This window comes from Triticum urartu, chromosome 2 (genome assembly GCF_003073215.2).
Source record: "Triticum urartu cultivar G1812 chromosome 2, Tu2.1, whole genome shotgun sequence".
NCBI classification, from domain to species: Eukaryota; Viridiplantae; Streptophyta; class Magnoliopsida; order Poales; family Poaceae; genus Triticum; species Triticum urartu.
This window is the reverse complement of record NC_053023.1, coordinates 438,949,222-438,966,014: the sequence shown is the minus strand read 5'-3', so window position 1 is coordinate 438,966,014 and position 16,793 is coordinate 438,949,222. Positions and strand designations below refer to the sequence as shown.

Genomic DNA, 16,793 nt, shown 5'->3' with positions numbered 1-16,793 from the left:
CAAGCGTCGCTTCAACTCCATTCGTGAAAATGTTCAAAATGGAGACATAGATATTTGTAAAGTGCATACGGACCTGAATGTCGCAGATCCGTTGACTAAACCTCTTCCTCGAGCAAAACATGATCAACACCAGAACTCTATGGGTGTTCGATTCATCACAATGTAACTAGATTATTGACTCTAGTGCAAGTGGGAGACTGTTGGAAATATGCCCTAGAGGCAATAATAAAATGGTTATTATTATATTTCCTTGTTCATGATAATTGTCTATTGTTCATGCTATAATTGTGTTATCCAGAAATCGTAATACATGTGTGAATACGTAGACCACAACATGTCCCTAGTGAGCCTCTAGTTGACTAGCTCGTTGATCAATAGATGGTTACGGTTTCCTGACCATGGACATTGGATGTCGTTGATAACGGGATCACATCATTAGGAGAATGATGTGATGGACAAGACCCAATCCTAAGCATAGCGCAAAATCGTGTAGTTCGTCTACTAAAGCTTTTCTAATGTCAAGTATCTTTTCCTTAGACCATGAGATTGTGCAACTCCCAGATACTGTAGGAATACTTTGGGTGTGCCAAACGTCACAACGTAACTGGGTGACTATAAAGGTGCACTACGGGTATCTCTGAAAGTGTCTGTTGGGTTGGCACGAATCGAGACTGGGATTTGTCACTCCATATGACGGAGAGGTATCTCTGGGCCCACTCGGTAAGACATCATCGTAATGAGCTCAATGTGACTAAGGGTTGGTCACGGGATGATGTGTTACGCAACGAGTAAAGTGACTTGCCGGTAACGAGATTGAACGAGGTATTGGGATACCAACGATCGAATCTCGGGTAAGTAACGTACCGATTGACAAAGGGAATTGTATATGGGATTGCTTGAATCCTCGAAATCGTGGTTCATCCGATGAGATCATCATGGAACATGTGGGAGCCAACATGGGTATCCAGATCCCGCTATTGGTTATAGAGTTGTCTCGGTCATGTCTGCATGGTTCCCGAGCCCGTAGGGTCTACACACTTAAGGTTCGATGACGCTAGGGTTATTAGGAAGATTTGTATGTGATTACCGAATGTTGTTCGGAGTCCTGGATTAGATCCCGGACGTCACGAGGAGTTCCAGAATAGTCTAGGGTGAAGATTTATATATGGGAAGTCATCATACGGTCACCGAAAATATTCGGAGGTATACCGGTATTGTACCGGGACCACCGGAGGGGTTCCGGGGTCCACCGGGAGGGTCCACCTGCCCCGGAGGGCCTTATGGCCTGTAGGTGGAAGGGAACCAGCCCCTAGTGGGATGGGCGCCATCCCCCCTAGGGCCCATGCGCCTAGGGTTTGGGGGGAACCCTAAACGGGGGCGCCCCCCTTGCTTGGGGGGGCAAGCCCCCTCCCCCTTGGCCGCCGCCCCCCTCTAGATCTCATCTAGAGGGGCCAGCCCCCCTTCCCCCTTCTTCCTATAAATAGAGGGGCGAAGGGAGGGCTGCAGAACCACATCCAAGGCGCAGCCCCTCCCCTCCCCAACACCTCTCCTCCTCTGCGTGAGCTTGGCGAAGCCCTGCCAGAGAACTGCCACTCCAACACCACCACGCCGTCGTGCTGGTGTTGGAGCCTTCTTCCTCAACCTCTCCCTCCTCCTTGCTGGATCAAGGCGCGGGAGACGTCACCGGGCTGCACGTGTGTTGAACACGGAGGCACCGTTGTTCGGTGCTCAGATCGGATTCGGCCGCGATCTGAATCGCTACGTGTACGACTCCTCCAACCGCGTTCTTGCAACGCTTCTGACTCGCGATCTTCAAGGGTATGAAGATGCACTCCCCTCTCGTTGCTAGTTACTCTATAGATTGATCTTGGTGATGCATAGAAAAATTTTAATTTCTGCAACGATCCCCAACAATAAGTTTCTGTTTTCCATCGTACTAGTTTCCGATGTACTATTTGTGCAATCTTTACTTTCCGGTCTATAAACCAAAAATACCAAAAAAATTACCATTCATCTATCTCTATCAGATCTCAGTTTTGCAAGTAATCGTGAAGGGATTGACAACCCCTTTATCGCGTTGGGTGCAAGTTGTTTGATTGTTTGTGCAGGTATTAGGTGATTTATGCGTTCTGGATGGATACCTTGGTTCTCAAACTGAGGAAAATACTTATCTCTACTTTGTTGCATTACCCTTTCCCCTTCAAGGGAAAAACCAACGCAAGCTCAAGAAGTAGCACCGCCCTCGATGTGCTCGAGGACGGCTTCGAGCGTGCGGCCGGGGACGCCCCACCATTGGCACCGTCCCTCGGAGTTGAGGCGGCCACGGGGCTCGACGCTGTTCGTGGAGGCGAGCTGTTCTTCGTTGCGGCGGCCGACATACGCCGTCCATAGCGTGTGGATGTCGGGGACGTACCTCGGCTGCGGTCGCGCGTGATCTCGGCGCGTCGATCAGCACCGATGGGCGCCGGTGGCATTGGGACACCGCCGGCGCCGAGCTTCAAGAGCCAGGCACCCACATGTTCGACGGCGCTGGGTAGTCCGCCTCGTAGAGGAGGCGGGCTTCGTCCTCATGCAGGTGGCGACGGTCGAAGCCGTTGGACGCCGCTCCGTCGCCGGGGTAGCGCTCGACCATGGTTTTGAGATGAGGAGAGAGGGGAGAGGGGCGTCGTCGGTGAGAGGGGGAGAGGGGCTGTGGCGAGGAACTGTGTGGCCACTGACGAGTGTGGGACGGCTTTTATAGTCGCGGATGGGCGGCAAACGGGCGGCAGCCATGTGTACGCGTGACGGGAGGGGGCGGGAGGCGCGTCAGCGCGCTTTCACTGCGCCGCTCGTGAGGAATCAATGGAAGGCTGACCGGCGGCAGCCTTCTCGTTGATTCCCCGAGGGAAAACGAGGCGATGAGGACGATGAACGCACCTAATCGCTGACTGGACGGGTCCACCAAGCTTTCGCGCCAAAAAAGTTTCCTTTCGACGCCCCCGGGCGTCCCCCAGCGCGTCGGGTTCGGTCTAGGTCCGCCAACGCCAAAATCGGGCCTAGCCGGCGAAAAATTGGCTTTTAAGAACATGACTGGGCCATTTTTTTCGCGCCAACGATAAAAAAATGGCGTTGGGGGGCTTGTTGACGCGGGGACGGGGTGTGGATATGCTCTTGTTTGTACTCCCTTCGTCCAAAAATATTTGTCATCAAAATAAATAAAAAAGAATATATCTATATGTATTTTAGTTTTAAATACATTTTTTATCCATTTTAATGATAAGTATTTTCGGACGAAAGAAGTACCAGACATTATAGCTGTTTAATTGAAGTGTTGCGGTGACCATTCGGTGATTTTTTTTTTTTTTTGAGAACGTGCATTCGGTGATCCGGTTGCCTGAGGAAACAGGGGGACGCAGCTGTTTGGCCGCTGTTTGGCCGAAGCAGACCATCTTCCCCAATCGAAACAACCCGCTGTTTGGCCGAAGCAGACCACCCACGCAGCAGATTCTGCGGGCTCCGGCGGCCCCTGCCACCTCCGGCGACATCTACGTGCTCCCCTCGACCTCCTCCACAAATCCCCTTTGCTTGGTTGGTCCGCCTCCAGCCCTGCACGTATATCGACGACGCCACCAAACCCTACTTGTCGCCGCCCTCCTTAGTCGTTGACATCGCGGGAGTGGCGTTCTGCGGCGTCTCTTCTTCTCCATCTCCCTCAACCATCGCGTTCCTCAGCCGATCCAGAAGCCTCTAGAAGCGTCGCGAGCGCCGAATCCCGCGGCCATGGCGGAGAGGCTGGCACCCGAGAAGCGCCATGCCTTCGTCCACAATGGTAAGCCTCCCCGGTCTAACGCTCCACTTTCTTCTAGAGCGTTCCAGAGCCTGCCCTCACCTATGGTTTCTCCCCTCCTCTCCCCCAATGGATTGCCTGGGGGCGCAGGGCAGAAGGTTTTCGAATGGGACCAGTCGCTGGAGGAGGTGAACATGTACATCGAGCTCCCCAAGAACGTGCCCACCAAGCTGATTCAGTGTGTGATCCAGGCCGGCCACGTTGAGGTCGGCATTCGCGGCCACCCGCCCTACCTCAACGTCCGTGATTTACTCTCTCTCTCTCTCTCTCTCTCTCTCTCTCTCTCTCTCTCTCTCTCTTCCAATTCGATTCCACTCGAGCTCGTGCTAAATATTGAGCTCTTTCTTGATTTGTGTTTGTATCTTTAAATTTGATATGTGGATTGTTTTGCAGCATGACCTTATGCACCCCGTGAAGACCGATTCGTCTTTCTGGACGATAGGTATGGCTCATTTCTCTCCCACCTGGAATTATTGGTCTCCCAGCTGCAGAGTTTTGGCGGATTTTAGGTATCTGTTTGGGTTAGTGCAGAACTAGAAAGCGCAATCAGCTCATCCAGTGCAGTCTGCAGTGGCACATTTAGTGCAGAACTCATCTACGAGTTTTTACTAGATTTAGCTCTTCTTCACTCTGCAGTGAATTATTTAAGGGCATAAAACCTTTTTCTCTGGTCCATTTACAAAATATCAATGTAGGAAAAGGAAAAACACACTACATTTATTCAGTGCACCATATGCTGCAGTAATTTTGTGGAGTGCCATTATTTTGTGGGCTAGTTTGCATATGGGTATGCTGCCATGGGTGAGAAGTCACCGGTATGAGGTTTATCAAGCATTAGGGAGACATCTATATCAACCATTACGTCATTAGCGCCTTCTGCTGATCTATATTTTTAATATGGATCATTGTGATTACAATGCAGAGGACGGTGAATTGCATATCACTCTGCAAAAAAGGGAAAAGGGGAAAGCATGGGCATCTCCAATAAAAGGCCAAGGTAGCTTAGATCCATATGCTGCAGACCAGGAACAGAAACGGCTTATGCTGCAAAGGTTTCAAGAAGAGGTATAATCAATTTACTGTGCAGACACAGTTTCCCTTCTGTTTACTGTGCATTCCTTTTTCTGTGTATCCGCCTCACTCGTGGATCCCTGTATGTCTAAATAGTTATTTTCTCAATTTTGCGCACATGCTTATTGCCTTACCGATAATATGTGATATGAAGCAGAGCCTGATGTCAATTGGATTGGTACTGCAATGCACTAATGTCTCAAGTCAGATTACAGAAATGGTCGAAAGAACTCTGATTTTGGTCTTGCTCTGCTGTGTACACTGAACATTGGTTCTCCGATCCTTCCTGGCAAATATAGCAATTGTAGGGTTTGGAAATTATCCAAATGAGCCGGCTATAGGATTACAGGCCTTGTTTGTATGGGAAACTATTGGTGGTTATCTAATAGTGATCTTGCTTATCATGCATCCATGTGTTTGTGTTATATTGCAAATAGGCAACCTCACACTATACATTGGCCTTGCACATGGTAGTATCAGCCATTTTGCCAAACATTTTAGAAACCAAACACCTATGATTTATTGCCCACTTGTCATGATGAGAAAAACATAAGAGTTACTGAAAAAGTTATTGTCTTGCTTTAAGAAAGTGCAGCTGCTAGTTGAAACTACTAACACTCATGCAGGATTCTTTTTGCAAACTGGAGTTTTATGAGCCAGTACTATTCTAAAGAAAATATACTTGGTTAACAACCATATGACATGCTGGCGTAGCTTTATACCGGTGCTTTATCCATCATTAAATATAACTGGCCATTGGGTCAGTGCTATAAGTCTTTTGCAACTTTGTCCATTAACAGTTTAAAAGTATATATATTTACTACATAAGTAGTGCCAGATTACCTTGCAAAAATACTTCTGTAATCTGTATTATTATTATCATTTCGACCAGGATACTACTCCCTCCGTTCCTAAATATAAGTCTTTGTAGAGATTTCACTATGGACTAGATACGGAGCAAAATGAGTGAATCTACACTGTAAAATACATCTATATACATTCGTATGTGGTCCATAGTGGAATCTCTACAGAGACTTATTTTAGGAACGGAGGGAGTACAATAGAAATTCAGTCAAAGTCTTGCATGGGAAACTGAATAGGAAAAGACCAACTTACATTTGTGAATGGATGTTGTGTGTGTTTTGAGTTACCTATGGCATGTGCATTAACGTTGCCCTTCATATCTATGTTATGTGTATGCAGAATCCAGGGTTTGATTTTTCGCAGGCTCAGTTCAGTGGTACCTGCCCTGACCCAAGGACCTTCATGGGTGGAATTCACACTGATTGAAGAAGCTCGGCTCAAAAAATCTTGCTGGATCATTGACGTATCTTGTCAAATGCGACAACTGTACCTATCGCATATGTTAATTGTGAAAACAATGTGTTTTCGGATTATTCAGTGTTTACCCTGGAAATAATGATGATGTGTGATGTTGACCTTCTCGCCGATCATGCCAAGGTGAAACTTTGTTGCTGAACCTGCTCTATCCACTGAACCTAATAAGAGTCCCTCGATGGTGGGAACATTATGCATATGTGGTACTTCATGACACTTATTTTGGATAGGAGGGAGTATTATAGTTGTGAACGTGTGGTGGATTGGAGGGAGTATTATAGTTGTGACCATGATGTGGTTTTGAAGTTCAAGTGCAGCGTGAGAATTGTATCTACGATGCGTCTGTCTTGCTTCTTGGTAAAACTTTCTCTATTAAAATAGCATTGATTTCATTGGATTGATTATGTCTTTACTAGGATAACGATCATCCATTTTTGTTTTATTGATCCAAGATCACATTGAGTCCATAGGTATTGCTGCTACTATCAAAAGGGGATGAGAATGTTGTGATGAGATTCTTTCTCCATCTGCTTGCTTAAAGATCAAACTCCAAGGTCCTCAAAAGCATGCACAATTCCTCCACTATTTATCCAACTTCCATGGTTCGGAGCTGTTGAGCTCTTCCAGTTGGAACCGCCTAGAAATTCACCAAGTATAGCCGTTGCAAATCCTAGCCATCCGGGCCCAAGACTTCCATTTGAAATTGCCAAGCAAACCTTTTGTTCTTCCCTCAAAAATTTTGAACCCCTTCGCTCCAAATTTTCAGTGCAGTAAGAGAGAGTGTGCCACTTTTGCGGTGTTCACCTCAGAACCTCTGAATGGCTTCTGGTCGAACCGTCCAAGAAGTTTGAAAGCTGCCGCCTTTACCTCTGAAAGCTGCCGCCTTTACCTTTTGTATAGGTCGAAGCCTCCGAGCTGTGTCAAAAAGTGTGTAGTTGTTGTCAGAATTTTTTATCCAGTCTATTTATACCCTCACCCATCCCGCATGTTCACTCAAAGTAAACCCCACTCCCATCATATGTCCTGAGAGAGAACTCCTCGTGCCGATTTCAAAGAGTTCCTACACAACAATCCAAGTCAATCCTTTGAGATCTAATACCCTCTTGCTTTCCACTCCTATTCTCCAATCCAAAAAGCCAAATGTTGATAGAGTTGAGTGTTGAGGATATTATCTTTTGAAGCACAAGAGCAAGGCATTCATCCCCAAGTAGCCTCAATCTTATTACTTTTGAAGGGTGTATGTGTCTCCTAGATCGGCTAGGTGCTTGGAATTTTTGAAGCTTGTGAGAAACCAAGGGCTCGAGATTGCCCACTTTGTGAAGATCTACCGTCAGTGAGGGTAGTCTTTGTGGGCGTACGCCATGGTGGCATAGGTTGGTTGTTTCTTTGTGCATCCTTCGTGGGTGTGTGTCTTTCGTGGACCATCCCTTAGCGGGATCTCGCAACCGGGATCCTTGTGATCTTAGATCCTCTATGGATCAAAGCCTCCATCAATCTGGATGTAAGATGACACCAATTATCTGAACCATAGAAAAAAAATCTTCCCCTAGTTAACCCGTGTTTGCATATCTCGAACCCTACTTTGTTACTTACACTTGCATGTCTTTATTTTCCACTGCATATAGTCTTGCAGACTGGCATGTGTAGGGTGCTTGATCGATTACTGGAAAAGCATAAAATTGCCATGGAAACTTAAATTTGGGAGAAGAGTTCATCTTTTGGCTCAGTAGTTTATTCACCCACCACCTCTAGACATACTTTATAGATCCTAGACCTACGAACGCAAAAGCATTTGATGATTTGCCGAGTTGGTAAAAAGAATCGTCCCTTATCTTTCAGTTTGTTCACTTCAATGCAATGTGATAGTGGAACAATGATTGGAATTTTACAATGCAATGATGCTTTTATGCACTTGGGAGGTTTAGTGGTTAATAATGTATCTTTTCTCGACAGGTACGATGGGTGATTCACTGAGACCAATGATTTAGATAGCCGAGACTTGTCTCCCGATGACACATCTGTATTGCACTTTTAGGAATTGGATTAGGCGAGGAAAGAAATGAAATTGGATCAATTCCATGTCACCCACGTTCCATGCCACCCTCGCTTCAAGGAAGAAAGCACTTCGGTTTGCGAACTACAATGAAGAGAACATTGCTTTGGTGATGGCAATGACAAGATATCACTCTTGACACGGTCACTAGGAAAGATCGAACCAATCAAAGTATTGAAAGCGCACCAAGAAAATTTTTGTCAACACATTAGGCATAGATCCAACCGTACGCTCAAATCTCTCACAAACGGATGGGGTACAATTCAAGAGATGTGCAACCACCGGGCAGGTTGTGGAGCAAGTGAGAAACTTGCCTCCTAGTGGTGTCACCATTGGTGGATATGTGAACACTCTTGTCGTATTTCTCAACATCCTCTTTGCATATAACTTTCAGCATTACATCATTGTCCATTTGTGAGTTATGATGGGATAACAAGAAAGGTACAAGCAAATGCCCAAGACAAAGGTCAAAAGCATTTGGCCCCAACATTGTTGGAAAGAATTGGATGGTAATGAGAAGTAGAAAATGAGTAATGAGGAGGCTCCTCCAGAAAATTGAGGTCATCGATCTCTTCCTCTCCAAAATTGGATGATGGCGAGGAAGATGGTAGGGATGAAGGAGGCCTAGAAATACCACTTTGGCGTGTAGCATGGGGCTGCCAGGTGGAAGAAATCGAAGGAGGTGGTCAAGTGTGACGCCCGGGTAATTAAGCTACAGTAATCCTCACTAATGATGCCACGTCACCTCTGTCACTGTACTTAATCTCGGGTTAAATCAAAACGGTTTCGAAATTCAATTCAAAATTATGATGGTAATAAAAGTTTTCAAAAAAATTAATCAAACTAAAATGTTCGGGGTTGTCAAATATTACAAGGTTAGTTATGGTGGGGTGCACACATTTTTATAAAGTGTCTGAATATTTTAAAATGAAATAAGACAAGAGAGAAAATACAAAAGAGAAAAACTAAAACCTAAGCTAACAGAAAAAAAAGAGGGAACCCCCCTCCCACGGCCCACTGGCCCAACTGGTCGGCCAGCCCGCCAGGCCCACCCAGCCACCCCCCACTCTCTCCATAACCCCCTGGAGGCCGAAACCTAACCCGTAACCCCCCACCGACACCTACCACTCCCCCTCCCCTCGTCTGGATCTGGATCGGGGGATCCCGATCCCCTCGCCCCACTTCCCCGCGCGCCCGCCGCCGCCTGGAACCGCCTGACGCCGCCCGGAACCCCGTCCCCGGACCCCCCCCTCGCCGGCCTGCATCCTCCTCGCCGGACCGTCCCCATCTCTCCACCCCGAGCCCCATTGCCCCGATCCCTACACCCCTCGGTGAGCCCCGCCGTCGCGCTAGTCTCTGCCGCCCCCCTGCTACTCTGCCGCTGCCGCGCGACCTCGCCTACGCCGTGGCCGCTGGCGCCGCCTCTCCTCCTCTCTGCCCTCTACACGCGCCGTCAGTGAGCCCTGCTGGCTCGCGCCCACGGCGGCCTCGCCTCACGCCCGAACCACCTCGCCGCCGTCGAGCCCGTGGCGCTCGACTCCGGCCACCACAGCCTCCGCAGTCACCCCCATTCGCTCCGCCGTCGTCTTGCCGTTCGAATGCGACCGGTCCCGCCCATTTTGGTGGCCTGCAGACGAAACCCGCCACTCACCCGAGCCCCGACGTCCGCCTCTCTCCTCGCCGGCGACAGCTCCGGCGACCTCGGGACGAACCACCACCACCACTAGATGCGCGTCTTCGCGCTTGTTCGAACGGGCCCAGGCACGCGCGGATCCGTGCCCTGAGCACAAATTCTGGCGAACTCCGGCGGGTCGGCGCCGTGCTTTTGGTCGCCGGCGCCGAGAGCCGGCCCTGCTGACCTGGCACCGCGGGTCCCACCACCTGGGCCACTGACTGGTGGGCCAAGGGCCCCCCTGTTGACCTGTTGACTGGGTCAACTGCTGACTGGGCCGCCCCTATCTCACTGACCTATAGGCCCCACTTCAATAAACAAAATAAAATAAAAATGAATTAATAAAATTAATAATTAATTAGTTAATTAATTAGTGAACTAATTAAGTTAATTAATCTTGTTTAACTAATCTAATTAAGTAGATAGTTTAATTAAACCCTAATTAGACTAATCAGTCAATGACGAATGGGACCCACAAGTCAGGTTGACCAGGTCAACCGCTGACGTCATGCTGACGTCATGATGATGTCAGCAAACACTATTCTGGATAATGTTGATTTAATTAATTAAATAAATCCTAAAAATGATTTAAATCTTTAGAAAAATCATATATTTTAATCCGTAATTCGGATGAAAATATTTTATACATGAAAGTTGCTCAGAACGACGAGACGAATTCGGATACGCAGTCCGTTCGTCCGCCACACACCCCTAACCTATCGAACCCACAACTTTCCCCCTCCGGCTCCTGCCCGAAATCACGAAACACCGGGAATACTTTCCCGGATGTTTCCCCCCTTAACCGGTACCACCTCATACCACGTTAGGGCACGCCTAGCATCGTTACTTGTCATGTCATGCTTCACTATGCATATGCTTGCATTATATTTATTGTTTCTTCCCCCTCTTCTCTCTCTAGACACCGAGACCGACGCCGCTGCTACCCCGTACGACTACGGTGTTGACGACCCCTCTCTCTTGCCAGAGCAACCAGGCAAGCCCCCCCTTTGATCACCAGATATCGCCTACTCTTCTCTATACTGCTTGCATTAGCGTAGTGTAGCATGTTACTGCTTACAGTTAATCCTATACTGCTGCATAGCCTGTCCTTGCTACTACTGTTGCTGCCTTTACCTGCTATCCTACTGCTTAGTATAGGATGCTAGTGTTCCATCAGTGGCCCTACACTCTTGTCCGTCTGCCATGCTATACTACTGGGCCGTGATCACTTCGGGAGGTGATCACGGGCATATACTATATACTCTACTTTGATACATTACCTGTGATACTGTTCGGACATGGGGGCTGAAGGGGCAGGTGGCTCCATCCCGGTAGAGGTGGGCCTGGGTTCCCGACGGCCCCCGACTGTTACTTTGTGGCGGAGCGACAGGGCAGGTTCAGACCACCTAGGAGAGAGGTGGGCCTGGCCCTGTTCGGCGTTCGTGGATACTTAACACGCTTAACGAGATCTGGGTATTTGATCTGAGTCTGGCCATTTGGTCTATACGCACTAACCATCTACGTGGGAGTAGTTATGGGTATCCCGGCGTCGTGGTATCAGCCGAAGCCTTCTTGACGTCAGCGACGGAGCGGCGCGCACTGGATTGGACTGGAACGCCACTAGGCTAGGTCTGCTTCCGGCCGCCCAGCAACGTGCAGGTGTGCTAAGGGCGATGGGCCCAGACCCCTGTGCGCTTAGGTTTAGACCGGCGTGCTGACCTCTCTGTTGTGCCTAGGTGGGGCTGCGACGTGTTGATCTTCCGAGGCCGGGCATGACTCCAGGAAAGTGTGTCCGGCCAAATGGGATCGAGCGTGTTGGGGTATGTGGTGCACCCCTGCAGGGAAGTTAATCTATTCGAATAGCCGTGATCTTCGGTAACAGGACGATTTGGAGTTGTACCTTGACCTTATGACAACTAGAACCGGATACTTAATAAAACACACCCTTCCAAGTGCCAGATACAACCGATGGTCGCTCTCTCACAGGGCGACGAGGGGAGGATCATCGGTTAGGATTATGCTATACGATGCTGCTTGGAGGACTTCAGTCTACTCTCTTCTACATGCTGCAAGACGGAGGCTGCCAGAAGCGTAGTCTTCGAAAGGACTAGCTATCCCCCTCTTATTCCGGCTTTCTGCAGTCCAGCCCACATATAATACCTTATTTCCAGTTGATACCAATGCATACATATGTAGTGTAGCTCCTTGCTTGCGAGTACTTTGGATGAGTACTCACGGTTGCTTTCTCCCCCTTTTCCCCCCTTTCCTTTCTTCCTGGTTGTCGCAACCAGATGTTGGAGCCCAGGAGCCAGACGCCACCGTCGACGACGACTCCTACACCGGAGGTGCCTACTACTACGTGATGCCCGCTGACGACGACCAGGAGTAGTTAGGAGGATCCCAGGCAGGAGGCCTGCGCCTCTTTCGATCGTATCCCCAGTTTGTGCTAGCCTTCTTAAGGCAACCTTGTTTAACTTATGTCTGTACTCAGATATTGTTGCTTCCGCTGACTCGTCTATGATCGAGCTCTTGTATTCGAGCCCTCGAGGCCCCTGGCTTGTAATATGATGCTTGTATGACTTCATTTTATTTGTAGAGTTGTGTTGTGATATCTTCCCGTGAGTCCCTGATCTTGATCGTACACGTTTGCGTGTATGAATTAGTGTACGATTGAATCGGGGGCGTGACATCAAGAGACAAGAGAGGTGGAGGCTATGGAAGTCAAGATCAATGAGTGGATCAAGTCAAGGAATGAATTGACAGGGTGAGAGGAAACAAGAAAAGTTGGAGATGGAGGTGAGGAGGTTAGAAGAGAAGAAGGCGAGGTGGAAGGTTAGGCACGAAAGTAAAAAAAGCACAAGGAAGAGATTGAGGTGTGTATGCTTCAACTTAAGGATAATCAGTTGATGCAAGAGAAGGTGGTTGAGGAGAACTGGTCGATGATGTTTGATCCAAATACCATGGCTGCAAAATCAAGATCATTTTCGGAGATAACGCGAGCAGAGCTCGTGCATTTTAGGACGGCGACCAATACACAAGAGGAGTGGACGTACACGCATGCGAGCCGGCGACATGTCATTTGTACATGTAGGTTGAATGTGTGCATGATGCTTCATTTGTTTCTGCATTTTTTTAAGAATATGTACATGGTTGCTTTGAATGAAATGTTGCCCCTACAAGTGTGACGTTGAAGGACGAAATAAGGGAAAAAGATTGGAAGCTGAGATATGACGACTTTGTGTTTACCTTTATTATTTTTGATAGATTATGAATATGACGGCTCTGCTAGAGTTGCTCTTAACTTGCACGTATTCTTTTAGTGCACATCCTGCTGCAAGTAAAAGTTACTACTGCCGAAACAATACTTCCTCCGTCCCAAAATTCTTGTTTTAAATTTATCTATGTAGGATCTAGAAGTAGATGTGTCTAGAGGGGGGTGATTAGACACATAGTGCTAAAGTTGCAATTTTTAAGCTTTTTCGGTTTAAGTGGAGTTTAGGCACAAATTCAATACACATAATACATATCAAGCAAGCATGCAAAGAGTATATGAGCAGCGGAATGTAAAGCATGCAACTTGCAAGAATGTAAAGGGAAGGGTTTGAAAAGATCAAACGCAATTGGAGACACGGATGTTTTTCCCGTGGTTCGGATAGGTGGTGCTATCCTACATCCACGTTGATGGAGACTTCAACCCACGAAGGGTAACGGTTGCGCGAGTCCACACAGGGCTCCACCCAAGGGCAACGGTTGCGCGAGTCCACGGAGGGCTCCACCCACGAAGGGTCCACGAAGAAGCAACCACCCACAAAGGGTCCACGAAGAAGCAACCTTGTCTATCCCACCATGGCCATCGCCCACGAAGGACTTGCCTCACTAGCGGTAGATCTTCACGAAGTAGGCGATCTCCTTGCCCTTACAAACTCCTTGGTTCACTCCACAATTTTTTCGGAGGCTCCCAAGTGACACCTAGCCAATCTAGGAGACACCACTCTCCAAGAAGTAACAAATGGTGTGTAGGTAATGAACTCCTTACTCTTGTGCTTCAAATGATAGTCTCCCCAACACTCAACTCTCTCTCATAGGATTTGGATTTGGTGGAAAGAAGATTTGAGTGGAAAGCAACTTGGGAAGGCTAGAGATCAAGATTCATATGGTAGGAATGGAATGTCTTGATCTCAACACATGAGTAGGTGGTTCTCTCTCAGAACAAATGAGTTTGAATGATGTGTGTGTTCTGTTGGCTCTCTCTTGGAATGAGAAAGAGGTGGAGGGGTATATATAGCCTCCACACAAAATCCAACCGTTACACAGTTTTCCAATCTCGGTGGGACCGAATCATAAAACTCGGTCGGACCGAAATAGTAAACCTAGTGACCGTTAGGAATTTCGGTGGGACTGACATGCAACTCGGTAGGACCGGGTTTGGGCATAACGTAATCTCGGTGAGACCGATTACACAAACTCGGTGAGACCGAGTTTGGTAATTGGCTAACCAGAGAGTTGGTCAGGTAAACTCGGTGGGACCGATTTGCTCTTTCGGTGAGACCGGTGAGACCGAAAAGTTACAAAGGGGAAACACTGAGTTTACATTGCAATCTTGGTGGGACCGATTGCATATCTCGGTGGGACCAAGAATATTGCAATAGGTAACAGAGAGTTTGCAATCCCATCTCGGTGAGACCGAGATCCTTATCGGTAGAACCGAATTGCTAGGGTTTGGTAGTGGCTAATGACAAGTGAAACTCGGTGGCGCCGGATAGGAAGAATCGGTAGGACCGAGTTTGGCTTAGGGTTTAGGTCATGTGGATATGGGAAAGTGGTTGAGGATTTTGGAGCATATCATTAAGCACATGAAGCAAGAGGCTCATTAAGCAACACCTCATCCCTCCTTAATAGTATTGGCTTTTCCTATGGACTCAATGTGATCTTGGATCACTAAAATATAAAAGTGAAGAGTCTTGAGCTTGAAGCTTTAGCCAATCCCTTGTCCTTAGCATCTTGAAGGAGTTCCCACAACCTTTAGTCCATGCCACTCCATTGTTGAACTTATCTGAAACATACTAGATAGAAGTGTTAGTCCAACAAGAGATATGTTGTCATCAATTATCAAAACCACCTAGGGAGCACTTGTGCTTTCAATCTCCCCCTTTTTGGTAATTGATGGCAACATACATCAAAGCTTTAGATAAAAGATATAAAGAACAGCAAGTAAAGCTTTGGAAGAACATGTAGCAAGCATAGGCTCCCCCTACATGTATGCACTCATGTAAATATGAAATATAGAGGCATGTGAGAGCATAATCATGACAGAGTAGGCAATGTGTTACATGTATCTTGGCCATATGCATCAGAGCAAAAGATTATTAAGGAAAATACCTTCATGCTCATGAGTCCTTCTTGCAAACAGTATGTACATAAGCAAGAACTCCTCATACTCATGATTTTGATGCATATACTTACCTTATGGTCTCGAGTTGGCTTAGGATGGAATGAACCTGCAAACAAGGTTAGATAACACAGGTACGTCCACTAGCCAGAGCAAACAAAGAAACCACAAGAATGCCAAGACTGGGATGACATGTAGAGAATGATATCATTGGATTCAACATGTCCCCAAAAATAAAGATATGCAATGAATTTGGTTGATTTCTTTTCCCTTCAGTGTCTTGCTCCCCCTGAATCTTACATGAGATATTGGGAGAAGATAGGAAACAGAAAATCAGAGCTGAATAGAACTTAATTCAAATGAGTTCGTATGAACATGTCTTTCCCCCAAAAAGACATGTGGCATCTCTCCTCTTGAACATCAAGCATCTGGGATCCTTGAGTATTTTTCTCTCCCTGGAAATTTCTCTCTCCCCCTTAACAACATCTGGGATCCTTGAGACTTTCTCTCCCCCTTAATAACATCTGGGATCCTTGAGACTTTCTCTCCCCCTTAATACTTTTTCTCTCTTGGTGTGATCTATCTTTCCTACAAGCTTTGATGTGATCTCTCTCTCCCCCTTTGACATCAATTCCCAAGAAGGTCTTTCCTGGAACCCGTCGAGTGGGTTTGGTCCTTGAGATTCAGCACAAAGCAGAGGATAAAATTGTGATGCTTGTGGAGGACAAGATTCATTGAGTGGAGCTGGATCATAAGAAATGTAGAACAAGTGGCAAACTGTTTTTCTGATTGCAAAGTCGGTGGCACCGAGTGGCACATTTCGGTGGTACCGAAAAGATTCGGTTGGACCGAAATTTGCAAGTCGGTGGGACCGAGTTTACACAGAGAAAAACACTTGTCACCTCAGCTCACTAGACAAGTAAGATCTCACAAATATTTGCAATGAATTAGCTGATGGATTTGCAAGGAATTTGATGCAGAAATATGCAGAACAAAACAAACAAGAAAAGGTGGAAGTTTCTAGATGAAGTTTTTTTTGTTTGAGAGAGAAGGAAACAAATATGCAAGGGACAAATGCAATAACTCAGAAAAGAACACAAGAGAACTTCATCTAGAATTGAGCGGTGACATAGTCACCTATGTTAGAGTATATTGACTTAGGAGTCAAGTGAGGACACTTGATTATAGGTCATACTCATTGTTTAAGCTCAAAATGGGGTTACCATTTTTCGTTTAAGCATCTTGATGTGTTCACATCTTGTTGAGTTGCTTTGACTCATGTCTTGGAGTAAAGCTTCTCTAAGATGGAATGACATACCTTGGGTGGTGGTGTGGTTCTTGCTCATGTAGTTGAACTTGTGTGGATGCTCAAGGTTGATGTAGTTCATCAAGAGTTGGGAGCACCACTTGGAGTTTGAGTTCATCTACCTACATGGGTTAGTTC

At 47.1% G+C, this 16,793-nt stretch overlaps 1 protein-coding gene across 1 annotated transcript; it reads left to right on the top strand.

The window, feature by feature from the left end:
• The first annotated feature begins 3,384 nt into the window (after window positions 1–3,384).
• On the top strand, window positions 3,385–6,432 carry LOC125537736 (nudC domain-containing protein 2-like). The gene is made up of 5 exons (XM_048701052.1): window positions 3,385–3,808; window positions 3,917–4,065; window positions 4,220–4,268; window positions 4,749–4,891; window positions 6,101–6,432. Exons 1-5 carry the CDS (start codon window positions 3,760–3,762, stop codon window positions 6,185–6,187), a joined length of 477 nt encoding a protein of 158 aa, XP_048557009.1. The 5' UTR covers window positions 3,385–3,759; the 3' UTR covers window positions 6,188–6,432.
• The last annotated feature ends 10,361 nt before the right edge of the window (window positions 6,433–16,793 follow it).